General features: G+C 51.6%; 1 protein-coding gene across 1 annotated transcript in view; it reads left to right on the top strand.

The window, feature by feature from the left end:
- LOC147663833 (coagulation factor XI-like) overlaps window positions 1–14,352 on the top strand; it is a 72,407-nt gene extending 58,055 nt beyond the window's left edge. Inside the window, exons 7-8 of the mRNA XM_086950170.1 lie at window positions 9,909–10,024; window positions 14,101–14,352. Of these exons, the coding sequence (XP_086806296.1) occupies window positions 9,909–10,024; window positions 14,101–14,177 (193 nt within the window). The 3' untranslated portion in view covers window positions 14,178–14,352. The remainder of the gene's footprint in view (window positions 1–9,908; window positions 10,025–14,100) is intronic.
- The last annotated feature ends 1,789 nt before the right edge of the window (window positions 14,353–16,141 follow it).

The following is a 16,141-nucleotide window of genomic DNA, read 5'->3' as shown; positions in this document are numbered from 1 at the left end:
GAGCCCGTTACAATAGACTAATCGACTTATTACCAGGGCCTGTACAAGGGTCTTTGTGTAGGTGTCAGGTAAGAGAGGGAAAACTTGTCTGAGCAGGCCAATGGTGCGGAAACAAGCTCCTGCAATCACGTTTGCGTGTTCTTTTAGGGTTAGATTTTGGTCCAGTTTCACACCCAGATTTTTGACAGTCAGTTTTGGGGAAGGTACTGGTCCTAAGTCCAGAGGCCACCAGTCGGGAGACCAGAGTATGCTAGCTTTCCCAAAGAGCATTACCTCTGTCTTCCCGACATTACATTGGAGGCAGTTGGAAGCCATCCAATTTGAAACAGCCCTCATGCCTTCAGCAAAGTTTTCCCTAACATTAGAGTTAAGGGCATGGAAAGGGTAGAGGAGTTGAGTGTCGTCGGCGTAGGACACTGGTGTGAATCCATACTTCCTCACAATCTCAGCAAGGGGGGCCACATACACATTAAATAATGTGGGGCTTAGGCATGAGCCCTGAGGCACCCCTTTCGTGAGCTCCCTGGAGATTGAACGGTAGGGGCCCAGGCTGACAGATTGTGAGCGTCCGAAGAGGAAACTTTCCAACCATGCAAGGGCTTGACCTCCAATGCCCACTCCCTGCAGCCAGCTCAGCAGGATTTTATGGGACACAGTATCAAAAGCGGCCGACAGGTCTTACAGCACCAGAATCATCGAGCCTCCTCTATCCTGTGACATCTTGATGTTATCGGTCACGGAGAGGAGTGCTGATTCGGTGCTGTAGTTGGGCCTGAACCCAGATTGAGATTGGTCCAGGCCCCCTGTCGCCTCTATGAAACTGGAAATCTGGGTGTTAACAAATTTCTCAGCCAGCTTGCTCAGGAGGGGCAGAAGAGAGATGGGACGGAGGTTGGAGAGTTCCGTCCAAGGAGAGGTGGTGTTTTTGCGTATAGGATTCACTACTGCCTCTTTCCACTGCTGAGGAAGTTTATCTTCTTTAAAGGAGAGGTTGAGGATTTTTCGGATGATTGGGCATAGTATTCTGCTCAGGTTGTTTGTCAGTCTGGCAGGGAGAAGATCACGGGGAGAGCCAGATTTCATGTTGCTCAGTAATGATAGAATATCACTCTCAGTGGCTTCTGGGATGTCAATGAAGGTCTCTGTGGGGTTTTTTTTGCATGAGGTACTAGGGTCTTCCGTGTTATTGGGGTGTTTGGCCAGGATTTTATTGTAGATAGTGTCGATCTTGTCCTCGAAAAATTGAGAAATGTTGTTACACAACTCTTGAGAGAAAGTGTCGGGGCTTTCACAAGCCGAGGGATTGGTAAAGGTTTAGAGGATTTTATATAATTCTCTAGTTGAGTTGCCGGCTTCATCAAGCTGAGATATTAAGTAGGTTTTTCTTGCCTTTTTAATGTTTTTATAATAGGTAGATATTGCCTGCATGTAAAGTTCCTTACTGGCGAGAGAATGATTCTTTCTCCATAGTTTTTCCAGCTTTCTGCATTTTTGTTTCTCTGTTTTTAATGTTTCGGTGTACCATGTCTCTTTTTTTGGTGGTCGAGGGTTGTTTAACTAGTTTTTGAGGGGCTAAAAGGTTTATGGCATCCAGAAGGGTATTATTAAGTTTGGCTAGAGCCGATTCAGTGTTATCAGAGTCAGAGATAATAGGCTCTCTCCAGACTTGCTCGAATGTGTCTGGGGTGATTTTATGCCATGATCTCCGTTTGATGCTCAGTGTAGTAGGAGGACCAGAAGGTTTGGTTAGTTGTAAAAAGGAGAATTCCAGCATGCTGTGATCGGACCAGTTTATGGATTTGGGAGGGTGGCAATGTATTGAGGGATGGTTGGTAAATATTAAATCCAGAGTGTGGCCTTTCCTATGGGTGGGGCCACAGTTTCGTAGATGGAGACCTAGAAGAGCAAGGTCGGCTAGAAGGAGTTTAGTGTCAGAATCTTCTGCTACGTCTGCATGAAAATTAAAATCTCCAAGTAAGATAACATTTTCTTTTGCCCTCATGTGTGGGGCTAGTATTTCGGTTAGGGCTAGTGAAAAGCCAGCATTGGGGCCCGGGGGCCGGTATACTAGAGCACCTCTCCAGTGGTCCTTAGTTCTAGTGTTTATTTTAAAAATCATTATTTCCATAGAAGGCAAAATAGTTTGTTCTAACACTGTAATATGGAGCTTTTCCTTGTAAATAATGGCGGTTCCGCCACCAGTTTTTACTGGGCGGTCCTGTCTTAGAATTTTATATCCCTGAGGGATTCCCAGAGTTATGGATGGGACAGTATGGGGCTTCAGCCAAGTTTCCGTAAGGAAACATACTTCTGGTTTGAGGCTCTGAATAGTGTCCCAGATCTCGACATGGTGCCGGGGGAGTGATCGGACATTTAAAAGAAAGCTTTTCCAGCCTTTCGTTTCAGTGTTAGTAGCCCTTGTGAAACCAGTAATGATTGTGTCGGAAGTGGCTTGAAATCTACATTGAAAACAAGAGAACAGGCCTTCTGGATATGGCCAGTTGTCGCATGCACATCTCGGTTGTCCCTGAGGCCGGAGAGCTAATAGGGATTGGGGGGTGTACCTGAGACGTGTGTCCTCTGAAGACGCCATGGTAGATAATAGAAATATGTTATGTTATGTTATGTTATGTTAATGGCATTTATTATGCGCGCAGCTGCTCCAGCGAAGGAGCGTCCCGGCGCTCCTTCCTGAGCAGAGTGAGTGGCCCCTGGCCCCGTCCTGTCGCGGACGGGCGCAGACGGGCTACTCTTTGGCTACTCTTCGGCTCCGCTGCGCGCTCCCGCTGCGCGTACACAGAGAGGCGAGGGCTAAATAGCCCCGAGCTAGTAAACCGCTAGAGCCTGTAGGCCCATAGGAATGAATGGGACAGCATTCCTTAATTGCGACTAGCAATTTGCGAGTAGCAATTAAGGAATTTTAAGGAATCGCTATTTTAATAGCGATTCATACATGCATAGGCTTTTGCTTTTCCTAAATAGCGATTCCTTAAAAATCGCTATTTAGGAATAGCAAAAGGCTACGTTGATGCATCTGCCAGTTAGTGAGCTATGGAGTGAGCGATCAAGTGGGTGTACGTTAATGAATGAAAGAGTGAATAAGTGAAAGAGTGAGCTAACGAGCAAGCGATTGTAGAAGCTGAAGTTAGTTGAAGTTAAAAGTTCTTGATAGAGCGCACTGTGACCTAGCGGCTTCCTGGCGCTAAAGTAGAGGGCTGAGATGAATGGAATTCTACCGAGAGGGAATCAGCAGGAGTACGCTTGGGAGAACAGGAAGGTTTTAAAGGCCTTGCGGAATTGTAGGTAGACTGGAATGGATCTAATGGACAGTGGAAGACTGTTCCAGAAGCGAGGGGCTAATACAGAGAATCTAGTGCCTCCAGTTTTGGATCTGCGGAAGCGCAGACCATTGAGAAGAGCCTGATTGGAGGAACGGAGGGCATGGTTGGGAGTTTAGGGACTGATGAGGGAATGAATGAAAGCCGGGGCAGTGCGGGCACAGGCCATGAAGGCCAGACAACCCATCTTGAAAAGGGATCTCTGGCAAATGGGAAGCCAGTGAAGGGATTTCAAAACAGGAGTGATGTGGAGGGACTTGGAAGGTGAAGGATAATACGGGCGGCCTGATTTTGGATAGCCTGAAGACGGCGTAGTTCGTAGGCCGGAATACCCACGTAGAGGCTATTCCCGTAATCAAGACGAGAAAGAATCATTGCCAAAATAATAAGTTTAAGAGCATCGGAAGAAAAGAAGCGGGACACTTTCCGAATAATCTGGAGGGAAAGGAAGCAGGAGGAGACAACTGAGCTAATCTGGGCATGCATGGAGAGGTCCCGACTGACTTTAATGCCCAAGGTCTTTGCAGAGGCCGCTGGTATGGGCGGGGGACCAAAGGTGGAGGGCCAAAAGGCGGCAGACCAGGGGGAGGTGGTAGGGACAGTCAGGACCAACTCCGTCTTGTCCAGATTGAGTTTTATGTTGGTTGTGGTTCATCCACTCAGAGATGAAAGCTAGGGAGAGTGGAATTTAGGTAGGGAGTCCAAAGGAGAGGAAAGATCACACACTAACTGGAGGTCGTCCGCGTAATTATACACGGAGACCCCCATGTCAAGAAGAGAGAGAATAAGGGGGTGGATGTAAAGATTAAAAAGAAGAGGGGACAGGGAGGAACCTTGGGGGACCCCGCATGGAACCAAGCGGGTGAGGGCAATGAAACCAGAAAGATGGACCGCCTGAGTCCGTTCTTTAAGAAGAGAGGCGAACCAAGAGAGGGCAGTGCCCCGAACGCCCGCTGCGCGGACACGGTCGAGAAGGATGGAGTGGTCGACCGTGTCAAACGCAGCGGACAAATCAAGGAGCACCAAGGCTTGGGGTAGGTTGGAATCAAATAACGTGCGGTATGCCTGCCTCACCCGAGGCTACCTCTGGTCCAGGTAGAAGTGTCCAGAAATAATAGGAAAGGGAAAAATATAAAAACAGTGTGTCACCAAAAAATAATTTTTAATGAAAAGGTTGGCACTGTTGTTAAAAAATTCGATATATATGTAATCGGGCAACTAGATTGCCATATATCTATATATATATATATGGATGCGTCAACATGTTTCAGCTCTATGAGCCCAGCCGGGGCTGTAGAGCTCTCGTCAGGACAAAAAGACAAAAAATACATACACAGAAGGTACTTACACAACTTGTGTAGGTTCCTATAGCTATTATGGAATTTCTTATACAGTCACCTTAATAGGCGTTCTTAGAGGCTTCTACAGGAGTGAAGAGTCACTAGGAGTGGTCTTTGCCACGAGGACCAGCTTTCAGTCCCTGTGCTGACTCTGCCCCTGGTTCCAGGGGCAGAGTCAGCACAGGGACTGAAAGCTGTTTTTTTTAACAAGAGTGCCAACCTTTTCATTAAAAATTATTTTTTTATATTTTTCCCTTTCCTATTATTTCTGGACACTTCTACCTGGACCAGAGGTAGCCTCGGGTGAGGCAGGCATGCCGCACGTTATTTGACTACCCTATGAATATGCCATGACGCCTGACGGGGCGGATAAAAGATACACCGCATCGACTAAATCAGGCTGTCTATGAGGGTTTTCAAAGACTAACCGAAGGTTTAGTAGACACCAGTGTCCATTCCCTTTTGATTAATTCAGTATCTAACTAGGGGAACTGAATGGACCTTGAATCCTCTTCCCTCCTTTTTGATAGAAGTAGGTTGGAATCAGCCTTGCTCTTTAGCTCGTCTAGAACGGACAGGACCACTGACTCAGTAGAGTGGGCCGGGCGGAATCCCGCTTGGTGGGAGGCCAAGTGGAGAGACAAGTTGTAATATAACTCTCTAAGATCTTCCCAAGGTATGGAAGAAGGGAAATGGGTCTGAAATTGGACAGAAGGGAGGGGTCTAAGCTGGGATTTTTTAAAATGGGGAAAACTATGGCCGATTTAAAGGATTTCGAGACTAGGCCTGAGGAGATAGAGGCATTAAGAAGGGAAAGGGGGGGATCAGGGCAGTGAGTGAAGAGCTCTCTCAGAATGGGAGCAGGAACACAATCAGCCGGGGAGCCTGACTTCACTTTCTGGAGTAAAGCAAGAAAGGAGTTCAAAGAGATGGGGGGAACTGGTCAAGGCAAGAAGAGGGCGGAGGGAGTGCAGGGGAAGGGGGTGGCGAAGATACTGAAGGGATGTTAGATTTGATCTTCGCGATCTTCTCTAAAAAAAAATCATTCAGGGACAAACAGAGAGCTTGGGAGGGGATGAGGTTAGGGTTGGCCCTGTCAGAAGCAACTAAGTTGCGAACTATGGCGAACATCTCTTTGGGCTTATTGGCTGATGAGATGATTTTCTCCGAGAAATAAGTGGTTTTAGCTGAGAGGATAGCCCTCTTGTAGTTAGCTAGAAGAGACTTGTATTTAGCTCGCAAGAGAGGACAGTAGTTGCGCCTCCAATGGCGTTCAGAGCGCCTAAGGTCCAGTTTAAGAATTTTCAACTCGTCCGTAAACCACTTTTGGGCATCATGGGGGCGGCAAGCCTTGACTTTCCTGAGGGGGGCAACCAGGTCACAAGAAGAGGACAGCCAGTGATTCACGGCGCCTACTTGAAGATCAAGGGAAAGGTTAAGAAGATCGGGGGGAGAAGGAAGCGAGAGAAGCACCGAGAGAGTTGAGATCAACCCGATTCCAATTGCGAGCCGAGATATTCTTGGATAAGGGGAGTTTCTCTGGTGCTTCAAGCTCGATGGAGAAGGAGATCAGAAAGGAAGAGGCTGGAACTGAAAGTTGGAGCGAGTGATCATCGCCACCCCCCCACCGGCTTTGCCAGCAGGGTGATCCGCCCGAAGGGCGTAGTAAGAGTCGGGGAGAGTGGACAATAGATCAGGGAGGGAATGGGCCGAGAACCAAGTTTCTGTGCGAAACAGAAAGTCAGGGGCCTCGGTGTCCAATAAGTTAAAGAGCTCGTGCTGGTGCCTACCAGCCGATCTAGTGTTTAGCAGGTAGGCAGGGGCCCAGGTGGGGGGAGAAGGGGAAGGAGTGGCAGGAGGGGAAGGAACGTGCAACCGGGGAGTGAGCAGCGTAGATCCAGACGAGGGGAGCGAAGGGACAGAGATACCCAGGGCGACTGTGCGCTGAAGCAGGGAAGGGGCGATGGACTGAGTCGCATTAAAACAAAGCAACTGAGCTGAGGTATAAGTCAGAAGAGGAGCAGGGTGCGTGGCCCCTGGTCCTGGCCGGGAGCGGATGGGCGCAGATGGGCTTGCCTTTGGCGCTCTGGCGGCGCGCCCGCTGCGCTCGTCCGCTGCGCGCACGGGGAATGCACATAGTTATGGGGAGGGGGCGTGGCCTCACGGCAGTGGGCGTGGTCTGTGGTCTTGTGGGGAATGGCTGCGAAAGAAGTTTTCAACCCGCAGCAGCGCTAAGATCCGCTGTGCGGGGGTAGCTGACACGAATGGTTTCAGGGGGGAATTGCTCAAGTAGGAGAGAGCAGGGTGAGTAAAAACACAGATACAATTTGCAAGTTTAAAAATATTCTCGAGCGTTTTCTCCCGGCTTCCGCCTCAGGAGCAAGTTACCTCTACGAGGTATATGAGTGATTAAGCAAATGAGGTTGTGAGTGAGCAAATTGATGAGTGACTGAGTCAGTGAGTGAGCGGGCAAACGAAAGAGTGAGTGTCCATGTGTGTGATTGCCTTAAATTAGCTGCTATCCCTGTAGCATGGACTCACTCAAAGTGCTTGCTGTTTACACCCCTGTACGCAAGGCTGTGCAGCTAGTGCTGCTACTAATAAGGGCCTCTAGGCCTCTTCCATATGCCTTTTCCTTACCACTTGTGTCTTATATTTAAGGCTCGCTGTTTTCCATTTTTACGGATTTTTACAGATAAATACAGACAGAAAACAATGTGTTTTCTGTCTGCATTTATTTTTAAAAGTGGATAAATACAAAAAAAATGCTTCTTTTAAGTGACTTTCCATGCTGTCTTTCATGAATTATAGGCCAGCAGCTGAGCAGATGGACAGCATGGGAAATTAAAAAATAGGATGACATTTCTTTAAATAATGGCATATGTCAATATACACTTATGGTCAGGGCACAAGTCCTAAAAAAATAAGTAGGAGGGATGCTGACGTCACAAAAGGTGGCTTGCACCATCAGACTCATTGCCTCTCCTCGCTCACCCCTTAGATGCGATTGCATCAGAGAAGCCAGCACTTGAGCAGCGTTCTGAATGAGCTCCGATCTCGCCCCAGAGAGGCCAAAGAGTGAATGTGTGGCTCCATTTGCTCCAGTAATCGAGCTCCTGGTAAAATAAGTGGGGGGACGCCGTCCACCCGCGTGGTACCCAGACTCGAGCCCTGCTTATGGTATAATGCTAGTGTTTACCAGTGCATGTATTGGCATGTAATATTTGGCAGCTTAACCCCTTCACTGCGGCGGCTATTCCGCCACAGTGCTAAGGGGGAGGGGGGGCCGCGCAGCGCTCCGGTGCTCGTGACGGAACCGCTCCGTCACGAGCCTCGGGTGAGCTGTGCTTGTGACGGAACGGTTCCGTCACGGCCCCGCCCACCCAATAGAACGCTCAGCGCAGGCGCGGAATTCCCGCCGCGCAGGCGCGGCGAGCGGGCCGTGACGGAACCGTTCCGTCACAAGCACAGCTCACCCGAGGTTCGTGACGGAGCGGTTCCGTCACGAGCATGCAAGGGGTTAAATAGCTAAAACACAACAGACATCAAAGTATGAGTGCACGTCTATCAGTTAAATCGATATGGAAATGTACAGTTTTATAACTTCATTTACATGTAAAACAGAAATAAATATGGATAAATACAAATAAAATGGTCAAAAAATAAATATGGATAAATACAGATGGAAATGGCCAAAATATAAATACCATAAAACCAGGAGCCCTACTTATAATGAAGTCTTCTCCCACCATAGGACCAACATGGACACCTCTGGGGTCAGGGCAAAGAAGCAGGACGCAAAGTCTCTAGACACCTTGCATGCTGGAGTGTGCATGCCACGCCACACATGTGTGACAGATGCATGACAGACATGTAGATCTGATCATGCCATGCCACACGTGTGACAGATGCATGACAGACATGTAGATCTTATCTTGCCATGCCACACGTTTGTGACAGATGCATGACAGACATGTAGATCTGATCATACCATGCCACACGTGTGTGACAGATACGTAGATCTCATCATGCCATGCCACACGTGTGTGACAGATGCATGACAGACATGTAGATCTGATCATGCCATGCCACACGTGTGTGACAGATACGTAGATCTCATCATGCCATGCCACACGTGTGTGACAGATGCATGACAGACATGTAGATCTCATCATGCCATGCCGCACGTGTGTGACAGATGCATGACAGACATTTAGATCTGATCATGCCACGCCACACATGTGTGACAGTTGCATGACAGACATGTAGATCTCATCATGCCACGCCACACGTGTGTGACAGATGCATGACAGACATGTAGATCTCATCATGCCATGCCACAAGTGTGTGACAGATGCATGACAGACATGTAGATCTCATCATGCCATGCCACACGTGTGTGACAGGTGCATGACAGACATGTAGATCTCATCATGCCATGCCACACGTGTGTGACAGATGCATGACTAACATGTAGATCTCATCATGCCATGCCACACGTGTGTGACAGATGCATGACAGACATGTAGATCTCATCATGCCATGCCACACGTGTGTGACAGATGCATGACAGACATGTAGACCTGATCATGCCACGCCACACGTGTGACAGATGCATGACAGACATGTAGATCTGACCATGCCACGCCATACGTGTGTGACAGATGCATGACAGACATGTAGATCTCATCATGCCACGCCACACGTGTGTGACAGATGCATGACAGACATGTAGATCTCATCATGCCATGCCACACGTGTGTGACAGATGCATGACAGACATGTAGATCTCATCATGCCATGCCACACGAGTGTGACAGATGCATGACAGACATGTAGATCTCATCATGCCATGCCACACGTGTGTGACAGATGCATGACAGACATGTAGATCTCATCATGCCACTGTCTTTTACGGATTTGGTGCTTTCCTAGGTTTACACCACTTTGTAAATCTGGGGCATCGTAAATTCCGTGGGTCTTGTGTGAAAACCCACCCCGCCCCCAAGCTTTGCCTTATTAATGATTAATGAGACCACTCAAAGCCATGCAGGGCGGCTCTGCGTGGCTTCGTAAACCTTAATGAGAGCCCAGCGTCACGCATGTACTACTTTACGTGGCGCAAAAGTGACTCACGGCTCTCATAAGTAAGCCCCTCAGTGTCTTACATTTGTTTTGCGTTTGTTCGTATAGCGCCACGAAGGTGACCCATGTTCTTCTTTCTCCGCAGCGGCAACTGTTACCTGAAGAACGTGCTGGCCCTACCCAGCCCCAGTACGATCGTACGGACTGAGGACCACACGGTGTCCGCCTTCTCACAGAAGAAATGCATGGAATATACTTATGGTAAACTTACCTGTGACGTCAGTGGGGAGAGGGACAGGCTTCGAGGGGGAGGAAGGCTGGGTGACATGGATGCAGGGGTGGAAGCACGCGGGTAGGGGCATAAGATGGAGGGGTGAGAGAGACAGAATGGGCCTGCCCACAGGTGGTGGTGGGGCTGGGAAAGAGAGGGGAAGGAGAAACTTGCAGGCGGCAGACAATGGTAGGGGGTAGTAGAGACGTTTGGGAGAAGAGAGAAGTGTTGGTGAGAGGGGATGGAGGAGGGAGCTGACTGGGAGAGAAAAAGGTTGGGGAGCTGGCTGGGAGAGGGAAGGGATGGGGAGCTGGCTGGGAGAGAGGAGGGTTGGGGAGGGAGCTGGCTGGAAGAAGGAAGGGTTGGGGAGCTGGCTGGGAGAGTGATGGGTTGGGGGAGCTGGCTGGGAGAGGGAAGGGTTGGGGAGCTGGCTGGGAGAGGGAAGGGTTGGGGGAGCTGGCTGGAAGAGGGAAGGGTTGGGGAGCTGGCTGGGAGAGGGAAGGGTTGGGGAGCTGGCTGGGAGAGGGAAGGGTTGGGGAGCTGGCTGGAAGAGGGAAGGGTTGGGGAGCTGTCTGGGAGAGAGAAGGGTTGGGGGAGCTGGCTGGAAGAGGGAAGGGTTGGGGGAAGGGTTGGGGAGCTGGCTGGGAGAGAGAAGGGTTGGGGAGCTGGCTGGGACAGGGAAGGGTTGGGGAGCTGGCTGGGAGAGAGAAGGGTTTGGGAGGAAGCTGGCTGGAAGAGGGAAGGGTTGGGGAGGGAGCTGGCTGGTAGAGGGAAGGGTTCGGGGAGCTGGCTGGGAGAAAGAAGTGTTGGGGGAGGGAGCTGACCGGGAGAGAGAAGGGTTGGAGGAGCTGGCTGGAAGAGGGAAGGGTTGGGGAGCTGGCTGGGAGAGAGAAGGGTTAGGAGGAGCTGGCTGGGAGAAAGAAGGGTTAAGGGAGGGATCTGGCTGGGAGAGAGAATGGTTGGAGAGAGGGGATGGAGGAGGGAGCTGACTGGGAGAGAGAAGGGTTGGGGAGCTGAATGGAAGAGAGAATGGTTGTGGGAGCTGGCTGGGAGAGGGAAGGGTTGGGGTAGCTGGCTGGGAGAGAGAAGGGTTGGGGGAGCTGGCTGGTAGAGGGAAGGGTTGGTGGTAGCTGGCTGGGAGAGAGAAGGGTTGTGAGAGGGAATGGAGGAGAGAGCTTACTGGGAGAGAGAAGGGTTGGAGAGAGGGGATGGAAGAGAGAGCTGACTGGGAGAAAAAAGGGGTAGGGAGCTGGCTGGGAGACAGAAGGATTGAGGGAGGGATCTGGCTGGGAGAGAGAAGGGTTGGGGGAGGGAGCTGTCAGGAAGAGGGAAGGGTTGGGGAACTGGCTGGGAGAGAGAAGGGTTAGGAGGAGCTGGCTGGGAGAGAGAGGGGATGGAGGAGGGATCTGGCTGGGAGAGAAAAGGGTTGGGGGAGGGAGCTGGCTGAAAGATGCACAGGGTGGGGGAGCTGGCTGGGAGAGAGAAGGGTTGGGGGAGCTGGCTGGGAGAGAGGGGATGGAGGAGGGATCTGGCTGGGAGAGAGAAGGGTTGGGGGAGGGAGCTGGTTGAAAGAGGCACGGGGTGGGGGAGCTGGCTGGGAGAGAGAAGGGTTGGGGGAGCTGGCTGGGAGAGAGAAGGGTTTGGGAGGGAGCTGGCTGGGAGAGAGAATGGTTGGTGAGAGGGAATGGAGGAGATAGCTGACTGGGAGAGAGAAGGGTTGGGGAGCTGGCTGGGAGAAAGAAGGGTTGGGGAGCTGGCTGGAAGAGGGAGGGGTTGGGGTAGCTGGCTGAAAGAGGGAAGGGTTTGGGGAGCTGGCTGGGAGAGAGAAGGGTTAGAAGGAGTTGGCTGGGAGAGAGAGAGGGGATGGAGGAGGGAGCTAGCTGGGAGAGAGAAGGGTTGGGGGAGCTGGCAGGAAGAGGGTGGGTTTGGGGGTAGCTGGCTGGAAGAGAGAAGGGTTGGGGGAGCTGGGAGAGAGAAGGGTTGGGGGAACTGGCTGGGAGAGAGAAGGGTTAGAAGGAGTTGGCTGGGAGAGAGAGGGGATGGAGAAGGGAGCTTGCTGGGAGAGAGAAGCGTTGGTGGAGCTGGCTGGGAGAGGGAATGGTTGGGGGAGCTGGCTGGAAGAGAGAAGGGTTGGGGAGCTGGCAGGAAGAGGGAGGGGTTGGGGGTAGCTGGCTGGGAGAGAGAAAGATTGGGGGAGGTTGCTAGGAGAGAGAAGGGTTGGGGGAGCTGGCTGTGAGAGAGAAGGGTTGGGGGAGCTGACTGGGAGAGAGAAGGGTTGGGGGAGCTGGCAGGAAGAGGAAGGGGTTGGGGAAGGTTGCTAGGAGAGAGAAGGGTTGGGGGAGCTGGCTGGGAGAGAGAAGGGTTGTGGGGAGCTGACTGGGAGAGAGAAGGGTTGGTGGAGCTGGCAGGAAGAGGTTGGGGAGGGTTGCTAGGAGAGAGAAGGGTTGGGGGAGCTGGCTGGAAGAGGGAAGGGTTGGGGAGCTAGCTGGGAGAGGCAAGGGTTGGGGAGCTGGCTGGAAGAGGGAAGGGTTTGGGAGCTGGCTGGGAGAGAGAAGGGTTGGGGAGCTGGCAGGAAGAGAGAAGGGTTGGGGGAGCTGGCAGGAAGTGGGAGGGGTTGGGGGAGCTGGCTGGAAGAGAGAAGGGTTGGGGGAGCTGGCTGGGAGAGAGAAGGGTTGGGGAGGGAGCTGGCTGGGAGAGAGAATGGTTGGTGAGAGGGAATGGAGGAGATAGCTGACTGGGAGAGAGAAGGGTTGGGGAGCTGGCTGGGAGAAAGAAGGGTTGGGGAGCTGGCTGGAAGAGGGAGGGGTTGGGGTAGCTGGCTGAAAGAGGGAAGGGTTGGGGGAGCTGGCTGGGAGAGAGAAGGGTTAGAAGGAGTTGGCTGGGAGAGAGAGGGGATGGAGGAGGGAGCTAGCTGGGAGAGAGAAGGGTTGGGGGAGCTGGCAGGAAGAGGGTGGGTTTGGGGGTAGCTGGCTGGAAGAGAGAAGGGTTGGGGGAGCTGGGAGAGAGAAGGGTTGGGGGAGCTGGCTGGGAGAGAGAAGGGTTAGAAGGAGTTGGCTGGGAGAGAGAGGGGATGGAGAAGGGAGCTTGCTGGGAGAGAGAAGGGTTGGTGGAGCTGGCTGGGAGAGGGAATGGTTGGGGGAGCTGGCTGGAAGAGAGAAGGGTTGGGGGAGCTGGCAAGAAGAGGGAGGGGTTGGGGGTAGCTGGCTGGGAGAGAGAAGGATTGGGGGAGGTTGCTAGGAGAGAGAAGGGTTGGGGGAGCTGGCTGGGAGAGAGAAGGGTTGGGGGAGCTGACTGGGAGAGAGAAGGGTTGGGGGAGCTGGCAGGAAGAGGAAGGGGTTGGGGAAGGTTGCTAGGAGAGAGAAGGGTTGGGGGAGCTGGCTGGGAGAGAGAAGGGTTGTGGGGAGCTGACTGGGGGAGAGAAGGGTTGGTGGAGCTGGCAGGAAGAGGTTGGGGAGGGTTGCTAGGAGAGAGAAGGGTTGGGGGAGCTGGCTGGAAGAGGGAAGGGTTGGGGAGCTAGCTGGGAGAGGCAAGGGTTGGGGAGCTGGCTGGAAGAGGGAAGGGTTTGGGAGCTGGCTGGGAGAGAGAAGGGTTGGGGGAGCTGGCAGGAAGAGAGAAGGGTTGGGGGAGCTGGCAGGAAGTGGGAGGGGTTGGCGGAGCTGGCTGGAAGAGAGAAGGGTTGGGGGAGCTGGCTGGAAGAGGGAAGGGTTGGGGAGCTGGCTGGGAGAGGGAAGGGTTGGGGGAGGGAGCTGGAAGAGAGAAGGGTTGGGGGAGCTGGCAGGAAGAGGGAGGGGTTGGGGGAGCTGGCTGGAAGAAGGAAGGGTTGGGGGACTCGTGGGGACACTGATATATTACATATGCAGATGCACAGAGTGTATTGTGTTGTTTATTTTCCTTGTTGCATCTGGGGAGGGACCATGGCTCAGGAGAGGGCAGTACGCTTCATGTGGGGTTTATGGGGTGGAGCCAATGAGAGCAGAGGGCATTGCTAGCCATGTACCCAGTGCCCCAGTGCAGCTCTTACCCTACAGCACGTGCGGTCACTCATGTTTTCTCACCTTTGTCACAGAATGGGAATCCTATGAGGACGACAGCGAAGAGGAGCATGAGGAGGACCCTGATACTCAGCAGTATGTCACTCAGTAGGCGCTCCTTCAGGAGGGACAGTGGCATGAAAGATGGAGCACCTGCCAATCAAGAGCCACTGACACGTGTGTCAAGCCAGAGACCACAGCTGACCGCATCATTGGCCACAGGCCAAGCCTCCTTCTGTCACTATGATCTGAAAATGAGTCCCTAATAAAGGAACCCTGGAGAATGCAAGGACTGAGTGGCCTCTTACTCGCGACAAGCCGCTGCGACATGTGGGGGTGATGACTGAGTGTCCATACCAATGCAAGGCCATGTCATCACTCCTGGGGGTCTCTAGGCGCAAGGGAGGGGTGGGCTCTGCAGGGAGGGTCAGTCCAAGAGCCAGATGTTCAGAGAGGCGGATGGCCTAGTGCGCTGGGGAGGCCGCGCCCCACCCCCTGCCTCGCTTCTATGGATCTGGGAGTGTGGGGGGGCAAGAGGGACCAGAGTCGAGGCTCCTGGTGGGTTGGAGAACTTGTAGGCGGTGGTTGAGGTGGGTGTAGTGAACAATCCACACTACACAAAAGTGAGAACTTCAAGTTTATTAAATAACTCAACCAGACAACGAACTGCGAGCCTGCGGGAGTCACAATCAGCTGACCCCGCGGTGCTGTAAGCCCGACTATTACACTATTACATGGCAGTAGCTGGAAACATCCTTGTATGGATTACTGAAGTCCAAGCGCCAGGATACCCGTTGGGTGACAGTCATTGCGCTATACAAGTATGCCAATACATACATACCCTCACAGGGCCACACTCTCCACGCATGAGAGGCTCCACGAGGGAAGAGAAGAACACTGCATCTCCTCCTTTACAAACAAATCAAGCATTATTACAAACATAATCGTTTAAAACAACCGGACGTCTGATGGTCCTTTCGCTGAGGGGTTGGTATCTTCATCCTGTGAAACCATGGCTTCCCTTTCTTGAGCACCAGGATCCTGTGGACAATCGGAAAAATCAGGCAAAACAGACGACTCGTTGACAACAGAATCACTTGCAAACGGAGCTTTACATAAAGCAACTGTTTTCAGAGGCCAACATTTTCTGTTCTCCAGAATAACAGCATTTTTTCTTAATTGAGCAATGCGTTGAGGTTCAAAAAATGTACTTTCATTTTTTTTGCACAAAACCTGGCTTCTGGATTCTGACCCACTGGCCAACAGAAAGCCTGACCTTAAGAGCGTCATGTTTCTTGTCATAGAACCTTTTGTACTTGTCAAGTTTAAGAAGGAGATTGTTCTTTACATCAGAAGACCCACTCTCCTCTCCACAACTTTTAATCCAAGCGGGATACCTCTTAGCTCTGGGTTTGCTGCCCCTCATGAGCTCGAAAGGGGAACATTTGGTAGAATCGACAATTGAAACTCTATAAGACCAGAGAGTTTTAAACATTTGTGTTTCCCAGGGAATGTTGTTCTTAAAAGCCAACTGGAGAGCCCCTTTCAAAACTCTGGTGTACCTCTCCACCAAACAATTTCCAATGAGATTATACAAGGAGGTAGTTTTGTGTTGACTACCAACCACATTTACATGAATATTGGGTCATGGCCTCCGAAGTAAACTGTGCACCATTATCGCTAATTATACCAGCAGGGGTCCCCTCACTAAGGAAATCTTCATTAAAAAAAAATATCACTGAGTCAGTACCCAATTTTCTGATAACTTTGACCACAGGCCATTTAGAAAACACATCCTTCATAGAAATAACATACGTCCCAGAACTGCCAACAGGACCCATGATGTCCACAGCAACGTTCTTCCAGGGAGATTCCGGGCTCATACAGTCACTCATAGGAGGTCTTGAAGTTTTAAAAGTTCTGTCAGCAGAGGAACACAATCCACAATCTCTCACAACTCTCTCTACTTCAATGTCGACACCGGGCCACCAACACCTGCCTTTCACAATACACACGGGGACATATTTACAAGGGTCATATCTCCGCTTTTTAGGCTTTTAAAGCCAAAAAAGCAGA

This window comes from Lissotriton vulgaris, unplaced genomic scaffold (assembly GCF_964263255.1).
Source record: "Lissotriton vulgaris unplaced genomic scaffold, aLisVul1.2 SCAFFOLD_1872, whole genome shotgun sequence".
Taxonomy (NCBI): domain Eukaryota; kingdom Metazoa; phylum Chordata; class Amphibia; order Caudata; family Salamandridae; genus Lissotriton; species Lissotriton vulgaris.
The sequence above is the reverse complement of the archived record's forward strand: the minus strand, read 5'-3'. Positions and strand labels throughout refer to the sequence as shown.